Genomic DNA, 14,742 nt, shown 5'->3' with positions numbered 1-14,742 from the left:
TTTTTGAAATCGAAACTTTTTCCCTTCGAGAAAAAAAAAGAAAAGAAAAATGAAACACGTAAGAAATTAATGTACAAGTGATTGTATTTATGTTTGTGGATTATATAGTTGTCAACACTCTCTACACAATTTGCATCTTTCTTACGTATCATGATTTTTTTTTTTTTTTTGTCTACATAACCAACAAATTGTCGACTAGAACCGGCCAACCTCCTTTTTCTCGTTCTAAAGTTTAGGTCAAAACTTTCAATTCATTAATTTAAAAATGCATTTCTAAGATTTAGATAAGATTTTCTAGATCATAGTTTAACTGGCTATTATTTATATAAACAATCTACCGCAAAGATAATACGGTAGTGTGAGTTAAAAAAAAAAATACAGAGAAACAGCTTCACTTAAATTGTAGTATAAGTTAGGTGCCAAAACAAACATGTGATCTAGTGCTTAATTCGTTTGTTTCTTTTAATTACTCCACTTGCTTAGTACTAATTAATAAAAACTAGGTTGTCTAATTGCAAAAGCAAACAAATAAAGTCGTCCACATCAACAACACAAGCTTTCTTATTATGTGTACGTTTAAGAAGATTTACTCCCACAATAAAATCTAAGCTTATATTGCAAATCAGTGATACATATGCATGACACTCTTTATATACAATGAATACATAGGACTCCCAATAAACTGGGAACAAATCAATTCTTCTGTATCTATCTTCTTGGTTCATTCATAAAAACAATTTACAGCAAATATCACTCTTATTAGAAGAGTACATATATAGAACAATAAAAACCAAAATTACAAAATAATCAGAATCTTGATTTTCTCTCCAAAAAAATATAATTCAAAATCTACCCAAAATAAATGTAAGAAAAGAATAAACCGCCAAAAAAAAATCAAATAATATATAATTAAGTGGAAAGTGAAGATAAAGAAAAAAAGAAAAAAGAAAAAATAAAAAACCAAGAAGAAGCAAAGACAAGCGGAGAAAAAAGGTTTCCATTATTGTTGACCGCTTGAGAAAACGTTTCTCTCGCCTCTCCCATTCCAAAGAGACTTTTGTTCTTTGGTTAGGGAGCCAGCTGAGATTGTCATCATCATCTCTCCTTTCAGTGTCCTTTAGTCAAAATCAAAATCCCTATTTCGTTTCATCATGGATTAAGCAACTAAATCACCTTCTTCACAAAGCTCCGATTCAACTCGAACAACCGATCCCCGATTCAAACTCGTTTTAGCTCTTTCAGATTTTGATCGGGAGCGCAAATGGAGAATCCACCTGCGGAGGAGCTGCTGAAGAAGATACTAGAGCTAGAAGAGAGTCAGGAGCATCTAAAGCAAGAGATGTCTAGGCTTAAGGTTTCTACTGAGCTTAGGCATCGATCGCATTCGGTGTCTCCGGCTAGGAGGAACATCGGAGATGTAGTAGCTCCTTCGTGGAGGAGAAACGGTTCCGCCTCGTTTCGTAACGCTTCGCCGTTGCGGAAGGAGAGCCGTATCCAGAGTTCGATGAGATTGAGGTCTGAAGTTGGTGGCGGTGGACCATCGGCTGGTAAATTCACTGATAAACAGTATTTGAATATACTACAGTCCATGGCACAAGCTGTTCATGCTTTTGATCTTAATATGCGAATTATCTTCTGGTGAGTAGCTTCCGTCTTGTGAAATGCAGTTTATGGAATATAGAGAATGTCTAGTCAGATATTTCAGATGTTAGATCCTAATTAGGGAGTTAGGTTTGAGTTGCATTGTTCCGTTACTGTTTATTACTTCAGATTCCAATTCTCGGTGACATGACTGTTCCAGGAATGCCATGGCGGAAAAGGTATATGGGTACTCTGCAGCAGAAGCACTTGGGGAGAATCCAATTAATGTTATTGCTGATGATCGTGACGCTGCCTTTGCAATGAATATTGCTCGACGTTGTGCCAGTGGAGAGAGCTGGACCGGCGAGTTTCCTGTCAAGAGCAAATCAGGGGAGAGATTTTCAGCTGTCACTACATGTTCTGCATTCTGTGATGATGACGGTGCTCTTATGGGGATCATTTGTATCACAAGTAACACCATGCCGTATCTGAACCCGAGAATCTCATTAGCTAAATTAAAGGCGCCGGAAGGTGAAACGAGCGTTAACCCTGTAAGGAATAGTTTTGCCTCTAAGCTTGGTTTAAACTCCAGAGGAGCTGTTGTATCAAAACTTGGCCTTGACTCCGATCAGCCTATACAAGTCGCCATAGCATCGACGATATCAGATCTGGTAAGTTCAATTGTAGGGTTGCATATTCTCACCTTTTTATTTTGCTCTTACACATTTTGACTAATGTTAAAATTGCAGGCATCCAGGGTGAGCAACAAGGTCAGGTCGAAAATGCGGTCAGGCGATAATAGTGCCACACTCTCCGAGGGTGGCAGTGGGGATAGTCATTATTCAGACCATGGTGTTTTCGGTGCTTCTCTCGCTGACCATAGGGACGATGCAGCGTCAAGTGGTGCCAGCACACCAAGAGGGGATTTTATCCAGTCTCCTTTTGGTGTATTCACATGTAACGATGAGAAGCTTTCTTCGAAGCCCTTCAAAGATTCCAGTGACGAGAGTGATGGAAAGCCTGCAATCCATAAGGTTCTCTCCTCAAAAGCTGAAGAGTGGATGGTAAAGAAAGGTTTGTCATGGCCATGGAAAGGGAATGAGCAGGAAGGTTCAAAAGGAAGACCTACTCATTCTGTATGGCCTTGGGTAAAGAATGAACAAGAGAAAGAGAAGTCTCTCCAGATTCATCCTTTTGCTGGTGTCGAGTCTGAAAGCCCTCCCTTTGAAAGTAAGCCTATCAATAATGAGGCTTCTAGTTTGTGGTCGTCTTCTATAAATGCGAACAGTACAAGCAGCGCTAGTAGCTGCGGAAGTACCAAAAGCAGTGTCATGAACAAGGTTGATACTGATAGCGAAAGCTTGGAATATGAAATTTTATGGGATGATTTGACAATTGTAGAACAAATCGGACAAGGTTACTTATTTTCTCAAACAGATTATCTCGTTTGCCAGACACATTCGTTCATTTTAAAACTGAATACTTTTTTTGTCATTCTAACATGCAGTAATTTCCATTTTACAGGTTCATGTGGAACTGTTTATCACGGTCTCTGGTTTGGATCGGTACGTTTTTTGGCTTCTTTGTGATATTGTAGAATATGTATTTGTTAATACGGGTCCATGGGAACAAAAAGGCATTCTCAAGTTCAAAAATCTGTTTTATTGACAGCTGCTAATGTCCCGCAGGATGTAGCTGTAAAAGTATTCTCCAAACAAGAATATTCAGAAGAGGTCATAGAATCTTTCAAACAAGAGGTGTCATTTTTAATCCCTTCTCCACAGTGATTGCTCTGAGTATAGTTTTGGAAAAAAGACCGTTGACATTTATATTGGTTTCTAACTCTTGTCTTTCATTTCTTAGTAGTCAGATTGCTTCTTCAACTACAACAATTATCTTTACAAAATATTCACTTGCAAACTGCATCACACTGAAGAATGAATCATTTCTGAGAATAATTACTTCCATATTCTAAATTATTTATGTTGGTCTTGTCTTATTGTAAAGGTATTGTTGATGAAAAGACTCAGACACCCTAATGTCCTGCTGTTTATGGGAGCTGTGACTTCACCTCAGCGCCTCTGTATAGTGTCCGAGTTCCTTCCACGGTTCGGTCTCATTTCTTATTATTCTTTCACTTTCATTCTACTTTTTTCGGCCCTCAAGCCATACTCTGATCTATGCCCCTAATCTTTTGAATTACTATTTGCAGTGGAAGTCTCTTCCGTCTATTACAGAGGAGCACGTCAAAACTGGATTGGAGACGGCGTATCCATATGGCCTTAGACATTGTGAGTGTTAGTTACCCGTTCATTTGACGTGTGATCCTTCTTTTTATTATTTGTCTTGTGATCCTTCTTTCCCCCATATTTGGCTTAGTCACCGTTCATCTCACCGAACATATTACATAATTCTTCACACAGGCTCGCGGTATGAATTATCTTCACCATTGTAGTCCACCCATTATCCATCGTGATCTGAAGTCATCAAATCTGCTGGTAGACAGGAACTGGACTGTTAAAGTAAGATACTCATCTTGAGATACATTTACGTTCCTGTATTCCATCATGATTATATAGCTTTCTCAAAGAAAACTAAGCTTTAGAAAGAAAAAAGGGGGAAAAAAATCATTCTACGTAAAATGAACTGGTAAAGTGAGACTCAGATTATCCAAATAGAACTAGAAACATCTTCAACTTACAGCGACATATTTGACAGGTAGCTGACTTTGGTCTCTCTCGTATCAAGCATGAAACATACTTAACCAGCAAGTCTGGGAAAGGAACGGTACTTAACATTCTCCTTGTTTCAGATCTTCATTTATATTCGATCTCTCACAATGATCGTAATTGAATTCTTCCTGGTTATGCAGCCTCAATGGATGGCACCAGAAGTTCTTCGAAATGAGTCTGCTGATGAGAAGTATACTTCTGTATTCTCTTTAATTAAGTTGCCTTGATTAATTGATATTTTTAGCCTTCATCGGTGACTATCTCTAATTCATTGTTACAGGTCTGATATCTACAGCTTTGGAGTAGTACTATGGGAGCTTGCCACTGAGAAGATCCCATGGGAAACTCTCAACTCGATGCAGGTATCGTTTTTGATAAATAGAGAAATAAAAAGATGTCTCCAACTGACAATCTGGCCTAGAGATCAGAGATTCAAATTTTCTACTTATGACCTACATTTTCTGGGCTGTCAGTTATGCTTAAGAAATTTAACAAGAATCTTTATGTCAAAAGATTGGTTTAAGGGTAGATCTGTGATAATCATAGGAAGCATTGTACTCGCCTTAAAATATACTGATACAAGTGAAATGTTATTTTATATATTGTTTAGATACTTAAAAGGTATATATTACAACATCTCTACGAATTTGATGTCCTAACTCCCTTTCACGACCTGCTTGCTGAAAATTTTCGTTTTTAGTCTCACTGCATTTCCTCTTGTTACACATACACAAATCAAGTATGGAGAGACACTTATTTGAAATATGTGCAGGTGATCGGAGCTGTGGGGTTCATGAACCAGAGGCTGGAAATCCCCAAAGACATTGATCCTCGTTGGATCTCACTAATGGAGAGCTGTTGGCACAGGTACTTTAACATAGGGAACATGCATTAATCTCTGTGTAGCCTTTAGTTATTATGGTTCTCGTTGATTTAAGTGTTCTACATATTTCACAGCGAATGCTGACATTGATTTGTGTCTATTTTGGTCTGTCCCACATGGCAGCGATACAAAGCTGAGACCTACATTCCAAGAGCTGATGGAGAAACTAAGAGACCTACAAAGAAAGTATACTATACAGTTCCAAGCGACTCGTGCTGCATTATCTGACAACTCTCCTCTAAAGGACAGCTAAACAGAAGAAAAGTTTTTGCATTTTTGTTCCTCAACGCACTGCTTCAAGACTCTAAAGACGTTCATGAAAACAGAGAAAGATAGAGAATTGGTCTAATTTTGAGCAGTAACAGTAGCATGGTGTAATGGCAACGTGGAGGAGACTGTGTGAAGAGACAGCCACTGGAATTCTGAGACTTGTGTTGTGTGATGTATTGGGGTCATTACACAAACTACAAAAAAAAACGTATGGCTCAGGTTAGTTACTGTAATTTCGGTGGTTGGCTTCTGCTCTCTATTTCCATTGTGAAAGCTTAAAGGAAGTGCGTGAAAGGAATATGATGTGAGGTTGATTGCAAAAATACCACGCGCTAGTTGGTTAGATGGGCAAGAGATTGCACTTGCATATGTTACTAAGATTATATGCATACTAAATGTTAATGCGTTGAAGAGTGACAGATTTGATGATATTTTGTACAGTGAGAGAAAACAAAAGGGATTTAGAACACCAGTTATGAGTGAGTGAATGTGGTGACACCAATGGGGGGATTTGTTTGGGAGTAGACATTGGGGGATTTTTTTATGTAGTTGTATCTATTGGAATTAGGCCAAAGTATGCAAACTCACGTGGAAAGGTTGTCAAATTAGAACTTGGAAGTTTGTTAATCAACAAATATCAGGTGTGAATATCTTCGGTTGGAACTTGCAAGTTCTCGTTGTGTATCCTCCAATATAAGAATGAATCAGACTAATTTTAATCTTTTGCTAGCAACTATTTCAGTTTTGTTTTCTTTTGCTTTGAAAGTAGTACTAATGTTCCATGATAATCCCCACATGCTTTTTACAGCTCCAAGACCAAGTAAATCCGGAACAACTTTCTTAAAAGTTCTTGATAATAAGATAGAAACACAAAACATCACCCCAGAATTAATTGTATCTGTATTCAGGGCATCTTAAGAGAGATTGATTCAGTAATAGACAACTTCAACTCAATTAAATATTTGGAGACTTGGATCTCTCAACCTCTCTCACACAAACAAAAAAACCTTGGAAGTAAGAAAAAGAAAGAAAGATGGCCCATCATAGAGGATATCGAGAAAGCAATTCCCTAGTCGCAGCAACTGCATCCCCTTTGTGCTCCCTTAGGGTTCTTTCCACCACATTTTTTTCCAGCTGCTCATTTACAAATGAGACAAACTTCTGAGCTTTGTGCACACAGGCATAAGTATACATGTTTAAGCTTGTGATGGATAAAAGGAAAAAAAAGCTAACCTCTAGTTCGTTCATAATAATCTCAACATCTTCAGGATTGATCTTCACAGAAGCCAGTTCTTTCTCCCTGCAGTAATTTTCCAGCAAACTGTCAATCTAATAAAACGAAAAAAGTCTAATCCTATCTTTTCCGAAACTCATCCGTAAATCACATGACTGCCAGCCACTTGTTTCGTTTGACCATTCTGATTTCTCAGTCTCACTGTATTCTCTTGTAAAAGCGGTTACAGCACAACTGATATATATGCTACCTTCATGTGACTAATGTCATGAAACAAACAGATCCTCTAAAATTCACTCTATTAGTCTACTAAATAAGATAGCCTTCAAGTGTACAAGTAAAGAAACAAACAGAATCTCTAAAATTCACTCTCTTGGTGTACTAAGCCCCAAAAAAAGCAGATAAAACACCACCAATTTCTACAGACACATTAGCTAAAGTCTCAACTACAAGTGTAATGCAGTATCAACTTAGTTTGACTTATGTTATAGCTTCCTTAATCAATCTCCTTTCCCAGAATTTAGAACACAAGAAAGCTAAGGGTTTTTTTACCTCAATCTCTTAGCATTCAGATCAGCTTCCCTAGAAGCAGCAATCGAAGCCATAGCCTGAAAACACAACACCAACCTTTCAATTTACTAACTGAGCTCAAATATTTTTCAGATTTTCCCAATTTATTCCCAAATCAAAACTACTAATCTGCGAAAGAAAAAAAAGAGAAACAAACCGATTGAACACGAGACGAATCGAGCTGGCGATCCTCGACACGATCGGTAAGCTTGTCGAAAGCTTTGCTTTGTTGCTGCAAGTCCTTTGAATCAATCGCTATCTCCGCACCAGCTTCATCTGTTCCCTCCATTGCTTCTAACTCTTCTCTCTCCTCTTTGAGTTTCGGTGAATGATATCTCCGGCAACAGAGAGATTTTGAGGTTCGAAAAGTGTTCAATCTTCAACGTTAGAAACCCTAATAAAGGAAGGCAGCTTAATAAAGCTATCCGGTCAAAATACCAAACCGAGCCGAATTCAAGTTTCAAACCGTTTTATTTCAATTTTAATTTAGTTAACTATCCTAAACCGAACCCAAAACAAACTGAAACAACTCTGATTCGGTAAATAATGCCATTAAACCTCAATTGAACCAAAAATCGGACGGTTTAGTTGGTTGAGAACTATCTATATTGGGCTTTGCATCAAAGTGTCATCGGCCCTTATAAGCCCATGGAAGAGAAGCATACTACAAAAATATCTTCTTGTTTGATATTTTCTAGTTCACTATTTCACATTTACGAAAACATTGACGAGCTCCAAATTTGAAAACATTGGAGAGAGAGAGATGAAGGATATTCAAATCCCCAGGAAAAACTTCGCGCGCTCATCCGATCTCGGAGCTAAGAGAGTCAAGGATCCTGAGATGAAGAATCGCAAGGTAAATTTACTCGGATCAATCCTTGAAATCGCCATTGTTTCTTCTTCTTCCTTCCACCGTACTACTGAGTTTTCCAATCAATTTTTGCTTCTCTGAACTGAAGGTTGCGGAGAAGAGACAGAGCGCTACCTTCTCCGACGTTTCTTTTGAAAGCACGAAAGATTTAATCGAATCTACTCCGATCTCTCAGATTTCTAGTGTGATCTCTGATTCCGAGGCTGAGGTAAGCTTCTCTCCGCCGCGTTTTAAACTAGGTTTCGTTTCCGCCGATGTTTTCTTATCTGTTATTTTGCAAACGCCCAGATCTGTTCATATTCGGATGTTTGTTTTTGGAAATTGAATCGATTGGGTCTGTGATTGATAACGAGTAGGAAGAATTAAACCTTAATCGTAGCGATTCTGTGTTTGGGTGCTCTCTGATGATGCTCGAATTATGATGTTCTCTTCAGAGTGTTATCCAAGGATCGAACCTAGACTTCTCGTCAACGCCAGAGATTTGTCTTCCGACTGATGATTCTCCAGTTTCAACCATTACTAGTGTGGAGGCTCGTATTGACACTTCTTCTACTGATCGGATCCATTCGATTGTGGACTTGTCTGTTTCTGTGCAATCCTTGCGTGCAGAGATCAACGAGCTTAAAAAACTGATCTGCTCAGTTAACACTTCTGAAGAAAGTAGCTGGGTCGATGGAATTGTTACTGTGAAATTCCGCATTGTGCTTTTGAGTTTCATCCTTTGGGCTATCTTAGCTGCGTTTGTGGTCTTCTTCAGCTCAGGAGAGAACGTTGATTACTATGGACCACTTCCAACATGAAGGTAACTCACTTTAGGTTTCTTACCTTTTTTACATTGATTCTGGTTTCCTTTTCATTAGATGATTACAGTCATAATATTGCATAGGATTGGGGTTGTATAGTGATTTGCCTTCAACAACACATCTATCCTGATTGTCATTTTTAGTTGCATCTCTGCTTATGAAGTCCCCAACTGTTTAATTTCAAATTTTCAAGTGAGCTACTAGGCATCTGTAGAGCTTCATCGCTATAACATATTTCAAGTTTTGGGATGTGTCTACCAAAGGAATGAACAGTTTTAACATTTTTTGTCGGTTTTTAGAATTTACAGATCTGTTTGTATTGCTGAATATATACATTCTCTAGCAAAAGTAGTACAGTATCTCAGTGAAGTCCTATGCGGTAGAAATGCCTCCTACTTCTCTCTCTGACTTTTTTTTGTTGAGTGTTAAACTTCCTCAGTCTTTTGATTGAAAGTTGAAAATTTAGCACATGAGAGGCCCAATTAGGTAGTCTCACTAGATCCATTGGTAGGTTGAGAGTGAGGCTGCAAGTAGGCCTCATAAGCTGCTAGTTAGTCTCATTCCTAACCGATGAATGATCCCTAACACGTTATTGGCACATCAACTGATATGACACTTGATAGTCTCATCTATGGTGACTTGTGTTATCCAAATGCAAAGTCTTCTCTGCATCACAAATTTAATGCATAGGCTTCTGTAGCATTTACGTTGCTAGGTTCTAATATACCTTGATGTTTCCATTCTTAGCTCTGTTTGATACAATGCGATGCAACCCCACCTAATTTCTTCGCTTCTTATATTTCGTTTCATGTGCTTCTCAAATCAATAGGTTATAGATCTTACCAAGACATGTGCTAGTCTTTGTTTGCATTCTTATGCAAGTTGTTCTTTACTTTTTAGCTTTTTAGTATAATAAGCCAGACAACCCTGTGGAAAGTCCAGCATGTGAAGCTTTTTTATGTAATTACTTGATTTGATCTTTTAGAAATATTAGGATAAACTCTTCTGAGGTGTTAAGTTAGGTCTATTCTCCATTATGGATAATGATACAAAGATTAGGATTTGGGAACTATTCCTGTAATTTAAAACTGAATGACAGAATAATCCAGACTGGTGTTTGGCTTTTCTACTGGAGATTATAGTAGTAGGCCACTTAACACAGGAAAAAAATATACTAATATATGACATGTGTTAAAGAAAAGCAGCTCTTGTCGATGAAGTAAAGTTTCTCTGTTTCTGTGTGATTAAAAAAAAATCCGGCTTAGTGATTTGAATTAGTGGGATACTAGAAACCAATTATTGGAGTTTTTTTTTCATGATAATAGTCTGTGTCTTGACATTGATTAGTGAATAGTGACCATATTTTGTGTTTTTTAAGCAATGGTCTGTATCATTTTTCTTGCTTGCTTTTGTGGCGTTTGTATAGTTAAGTCTAGGGAATTTTTTTTTGTGAGAACGGAGTATTGCTTTCAAATTCGAATTCCCACTAAACATATTTCACGTTTATGATGAAAAGCTGGTATTAAACCTAGGCATCTAGGCAAATCATGGGTTGGAAATTCAGCTTTTAGATTCGCAACAAAGGTTGTCATTGGTCAAGTAACTGTCACGTTTTCTCAGTGTTGTTGGTAAAACAATGATAGCAACTTAAGAGTTAGGCTTCGAAATGCTTATAATTTAGTGTACGTAATCTTTACAATAATCATATATGTGCTGTTTAAACAGGTTTGGCTGATATATAACTGGGAACCGGGGACCTAAAACTCAACACTACTTCAGAAGCGCGAAGCATGTAAAAGTTGGAATAGATCATATGAAAAACCAAAAAAAAAACGTACACAGGTTAGTATTTCATGTTTGGCTCAGAACAGCGTTTAGTTGATATTAAATTTACCAAAAGACTATTAATCATTTCATATTAGCAATTCAAAGTAGACCGTTGAAAAAACAATGATTGAGCATCATCCGTTATCCCATCAGTGCTTCTCTTTTTCTTCTTTTTAAAAATAGTCCTTCTCCTTCCATTGTCTGTCGTTCACGTAGTTTCTTTGGTGTCTAGAATTAGGGAGGCAATCTCTGTACCACCTTCATCATACTTTATACTTAATTTTCCTTTCTTATCAACTTTTCTATCGATATATATATATATAAACATATGAGAAAAAAGAGGAAAAAAAAAGACACAACTACATCCTACATAGAACATCTATAACATAAACATAAATTAAACAAGTTTTTACATTTTAAAAATAGAATTCCAAAACTCCTTTTCATTTATTATTTACTTTTACGTTTTTATCGAGTATTATTCTGTATGATTGTTTTGTTACTATAATATCCGCACATGCTGCAATTATTTCTTTTAACGAGTATGGATAAGCTTCATGATTATTTCCAAATTCAATTTTATATAGAACCCTAGGTAATAGGGTTCCGGATTTCAAATAGAATTCAATTAGGTCCACGTTTAATGGATGGCCTGTTGATCCGTCTAATGTTGGATAAGCTGAGGATCCTCACATAATCCCAAATCAGTAGTACAAGTTTTCTTTATTGATTCACAAATGAATTGAAATCCTTACACATCTAAAATTTTAAGTATGGATTACGCTAATTTTGCATAATTATTTATTAGTCAACAAGTATAATTTGTGAATACGTATATTTTTGTTGCCGATTGTTTTCGAAGTAGAGCCAAGAGAATTACACGCAGATACGACGAATAATGGTTTCTTTGACTCAGTTCAGATAATTCATTAGGTTGCTTTTGTGTTTTGACCAACAAAAGAAATGTAGAATTATCCGAGGAAAAGAATCATGTGTTTATAAATGTAGCTGGATTCTAAAGTATTAATTGAGAAAATTGAAGTATCCAAGTCGAAAATACATTCTTAAAAGTCGAAAGATCGAAACAGATAAACTATTTTTTATTGTAAGTGGCACTTTAGTGGATAACTGGATATATAATACAGTATGTTGTTTCTTTATCATACTAATTTGTCATGTGCAATCATTGTAACTTATAACTTTCTAAAGGTACAGAGAATATGCCACATTACTTATACAATAATTAACCGGCCCTTAGGTCAAATGAATATTAAGCATCCACTCTGTTTTAACGTGTGTGATTGGTAACCAAAAACAAAGCGGTACAGCTTTGATTTTTTACCAATCACGAAAACTTTACTAAACACTTTATTAAAAACTTTACTTTCAGCTTTTTTGTACCGTTTTCATATACAACTATTTTTTACAGTTTTGCACTATTCCGTAAAAGCTTACAGCTCCAGCTTACAGCTCCAGCTTACAGCTTTGGATACGTTACCAATCAGACCCAACATCTTTTCCACCCTCGCATTCTACGCATGAAACATCTTTATACAGTAATTTATGCTATTGTGGTACTTTTGTCTAACAGAAATAATGTTTAGTTAATCTCTAATTTATTGAACTATATAACATAAATGATATCCAAAAATCAAACTAACAGTACAATATTCTAGAAAAAGAAGTTGGTCTTAGCTATACATTTCTATTTTGGCTTTGAATGGTTGGTTGGTACGCTCCAGACCGGACTAAAGTTGGACTAATCCGCATTTTTTCTACCATTCACACACTTGTTTGATAAACTCCATACCAATGTCGGATCAAGTGCAGACCAATAAAATACATGTTAGTATGGAGTGAACAGTAAATCCATACTGAAATATAACTATCTATTCACATTTTTCTAGTCTGCTTCAAAAATGCTTCATACTCTAGTATGAAACTGAGCATTCCAAATTACTAGTACGCATTGTTTAGTATGGAGTGTATGACCAACCATTCAAAGCTTTTATACTAACCAAATGAAGAAGTTCAAAAGCTCTTTTTTCCAGCAGGATATATGTATCAGTGAAACCTTGGGCATCACGTTACGTCTTCAAGAATCAAGTCACACGATATGGAAAAATATGATTACGATACGCTAATAACTGTAATTGATTGTAATTAATGTGTAGAGATTTTCTCTGTAGTACATAAGGGATGATTATGCATTCCACATTAATATAGAGAAACATTCTTTCGATCGTGTCTCCTCTTTATGGTATCAAAGCACGAAATTTGATTTCTTTCCTTTGCTAAGAAACCAAACGAACCCGACCGATGACGAACAACGAAGGTATTATTCCTCCGATGAACCCGAACCCGACCACGACAGCTGCGACAACAACGACCACGACGGAGGTGCGACGAACCATCTCTCCTTACGACTTGACGGCGGCCGATAATCCAGGGGCTGTAATCTCACATCCATTGCTCACAGGTGCAAACTACGATGAGTGGGCTTGTGGGATGAAGACAGCTCTATGCTCTCGAAAAAAGTTTGGTTTCCTTAACGGGACCATTGCACGACCAGCGGAAGGTTCACCAGATTTGGAGGATTGGTGGACCATTCAGGCGCTTCTAGTGTCGTGGATCAAGATGTCTATTGATCCGACACTCCGTTCTAATATCACTCACCGAGATGTGGCCAAGGATCTATGGGATCATTTGAACAAGAGGTTCTCTGTCACCAATGGACCTCGAATTCAGCAAATCAAGGCTGATATTGCATGCTGCAAACAGAGAGGTCTCCCGATTGAGACTTACTTTGGGAAGCTGACTCGCATTTGGGATAGTATGGCTAGCTATCGTCCATTAAGGCTGTGCAAATGTGGGAAATGCGAGTGTGATCTTGGAACTCTTCGAGAAGAGGATAAAGTCCACCAATTCTTGTTTGGACTTGATGACACGTTGTATCGGACCGTGAGATCAAGCTTAGTCTTGCGAGTTCCCATTCAACCAATGGAGGAAGTTTACAACATTGTTCGTCAGGAAGAAGACTTGGTGAAAAACGGCACTACAAACATGGAAGAATCTAGTGGTGCGACTGCATTTGCGATTCAAACAACACCACCTTACCGAAGAGAAAAAAAAGACAAGCCGGTGGTGTGCAAACATTGTAACCGTGTTGGCCATTCCAGTGATAGTTGTTACGGTGTTATCGGTTATCCAAAGTGGTGGGGAGAGAGACCGAGATCTCGCACTTCAACAGGACGTGGTCGAGGCTGTGGTGTATCCAATGGAGGCGCTGGACGTGGACGTGGAGTCTCATTTGCTAATGCGGTTCACGTTGCGGCACCTTCAAACTCCGCGAGTGCCCACTATGTTGTGACGGACAATGATCGTGATGCTGTGAAGGTGAGCGACTCTCAGTGGCGAGCAATTAAGAGTCTTCTCAATGCTGGTGTTCTCAACGAACTGAAGAAGTTAAGCGGTATGTCTTCTATTCCTTTTTGGATCATGGATACAGGTGCTTCTCATCATTTAACTGGGAGATTAGATCTGTTAACGGATGTTAAAGACATGTTGCCTGTGGGAATTATATTAGCTGATGGTAGAGAACGAGTATCTATCAAAGAAGGGTCTATACGACTTGGGCCGAATCTGATCTTGCGATCTGTTTACTATGTTAAAGGGTTTCAATCTGATTTGATCTCTCTTGCTCAGTTAATGGATGAGAATCGGTGTGTAGTACAGTTGGCTGATCATTTCCTTGTTGTTTAGGATCGTACTACGAGGACGGTGACGGGAGTTGGTAGACGTATGGGAGGGACCTTCCACTTTAGGAGTATGGAGTTTGCTGCATCGGTAGTGATTAGAGATGAGAAGTCTTTTGAGCTTTGGCACAATAGGATGGGTCATCCTGCAGCTAAAGTAGTTGGTCTACTTCCTGTAGTTTCTAATGTCATTCCTTCTGCAATTTCGAATAAAGC

General features: G+C 37.8%; 4 protein-coding genes across 4 annotated transcripts; 3 read left to right on the top strand and 1 right to left on the bottom strand.

The window, feature by feature from the left end:
• Window positions 971-6,187, top strand: LOC104764357 (mitogen-activated protein kinase kinase kinase YODA-like). Its single transcript, XM_010487876.2, has 13 exons — window positions 971-1,638; window positions 1,802-2,252; window positions 2,331-2,997; window positions 3,106-3,146; window positions 3,270-3,338; window positions 3,589-3,689; window positions 3,794-3,872; window positions 4,005-4,103; window positions 4,300-4,368; window positions 4,454-4,503; window positions 4,594-4,675; window positions 5,086-5,180; window positions 5,320-6,187. Exons 1-13 carry the CDS (start codon window positions 1,262-1,264, stop codon window positions 5,447-5,449), a joined length of 2,310 nt encoding a protein of 769 aa, XP_010486178.1. The 5' UTR covers window positions 971-1,261; the 3' UTR covers window positions 5,450-6,187.
• On the bottom strand, window positions 6,285-7,667 carry LOC104764356 (huntingtin-interacting protein K). Its single transcript, XM_010487875.2, has 4 exons — window positions 7,428-7,667; window positions 7,253-7,308; window positions 6,700-6,766; window positions 6,285-6,600 (listed from the first exon to the last, which is right to left on the bottom strand). Exons 1-4 carry the CDS (start codon window positions 7,557-7,559, stop codon window positions 6,508-6,510), a joined length of 348 nt encoding a protein of 115 aa, XP_010486177.1. The 5' UTR covers window positions 7,560-7,667; the 3' UTR covers window positions 6,285-6,507.
• LOC104764355 lies at window positions 7,982-10,915 on the top strand. Its single transcript, XM_010487874.2, has 4 exons — window positions 7,982-8,126; window positions 8,230-8,349; window positions 8,576-8,943; window positions 10,670-10,915. The coding sequence occupies exons 1-3, from the start codon at window positions 8,034-8,036 to the stop codon at window positions 8,939-8,941; spliced, it is 579 nt and encodes a 192-aa protein (XP_010486176.1). The 5' UTR covers window positions 7,982-8,033; the 3' UTR covers window positions 8,942-8,943; window positions 10,670-10,915.
• LOC109131005 lies at window positions 10,710-14,729 on the top strand. The gene is made up of 2 exons (XM_019241270.1): window positions 10,710-10,786; window positions 12,826-14,729. Exon 2 carries the CDS (start codon window positions 13,091-13,093, stop codon window positions 14,531-14,533), a length of 1,443 nt encoding a protein of 480 aa, XP_019096815.1. The 5' UTR covers window positions 10,710-10,786; window positions 12,826-13,090; the 3' UTR covers window positions 14,534-14,729.

Source organism: Camelina sativa, chromosome 19 (genome assembly GCF_000633955.1).
Source record: "Camelina sativa cultivar DH55 chromosome 19, Cs, whole genome shotgun sequence".
NCBI classification, from domain to species: Eukaryota; Viridiplantae; Streptophyta; class Magnoliopsida; order Brassicales; family Brassicaceae; genus Camelina; species Camelina sativa.
This window is presented reverse-complemented; position numbering and strand designations above follow the sequence as displayed.

What these genes read in the sequence shown, in the direction of transcription:
- LOC109131005 (XM_019241270.1), top strand. Translation starts at nt 13,091, where the DNA reads ATGACGAACAACGAAGGTATTATTCCTCCGATGAACCCGAACCCGACC.
- LOC104764356 (XM_010487875.2), bottom strand. Translation starts at nt 7,559, where the DNA reads ATGGAGGGAACAGATGAAGCTGGTGCGGAGATAGCGATTGATTCAAAG. An exon ending in ATTCGTCTCGTGTTCAATCG is followed by an intron (nt 7,309 to 7,427) that starts GTTTGTTTCTCT and finishes TTGTGTTTTCAG; the next exon opens with GCTATGGCTTCGATTGCTGC. An exon ending in TTATTATGAACGAACTAGAG is followed by an intron (nt 6,601 to 6,699) that starts GTTAGCTTTTTT and finishes GTAAATGAGCAG; the next exon opens with CTGGAAAAAAATGTGGTGGA.
- LOC104764355 (XM_010487874.2), top strand. Translation starts at nt 8,034, where the DNA reads ATGAAGGATATTCAAATCCCCAGGAAAAACTTCGCGCGCTCATCCGAT. An exon ending in CTGAGATGAAGAATCGCAAG is followed by an intron (nt 8,127 to 8,229) that starts GTAAATTTACTC and finishes TCTGAACTGAAG; the next exon opens with GTTGCGGAGAAGAGACAGAG. An exon ending in TCTCTGATTCCGAGGCTGAG is followed by an intron (nt 8,350 to 8,575) that starts GTAAGCTTCTCT and finishes TGTTCTCTTCAG; the next exon opens with AGTGTTATCCAAGGATCGAA.
- LOC104764357 (XM_010487876.2), top strand. Translation starts at nt 1,262, where the DNA reads ATGGAGAATCCACCTGCGGAGGAGCTGCTGAAGAAGATACTAGAGCTA. An exon ending in TGTAGAACAAATCGGACAAG is followed by an intron (nt 2,998 to 3,105) that starts GTTACTTATTTT and finishes TCCATTTTACAG; the next exon opens with GTTCATGTGGAACTGTTTAT. An exon ending in AATGAGTCTGCTGATGAGAA is followed by an intron (nt 4,504 to 4,593) that starts GTATACTTCTGT and finishes TCATTGTTACAG; the next exon opens with GTCTGATATCTACAGCTTTG.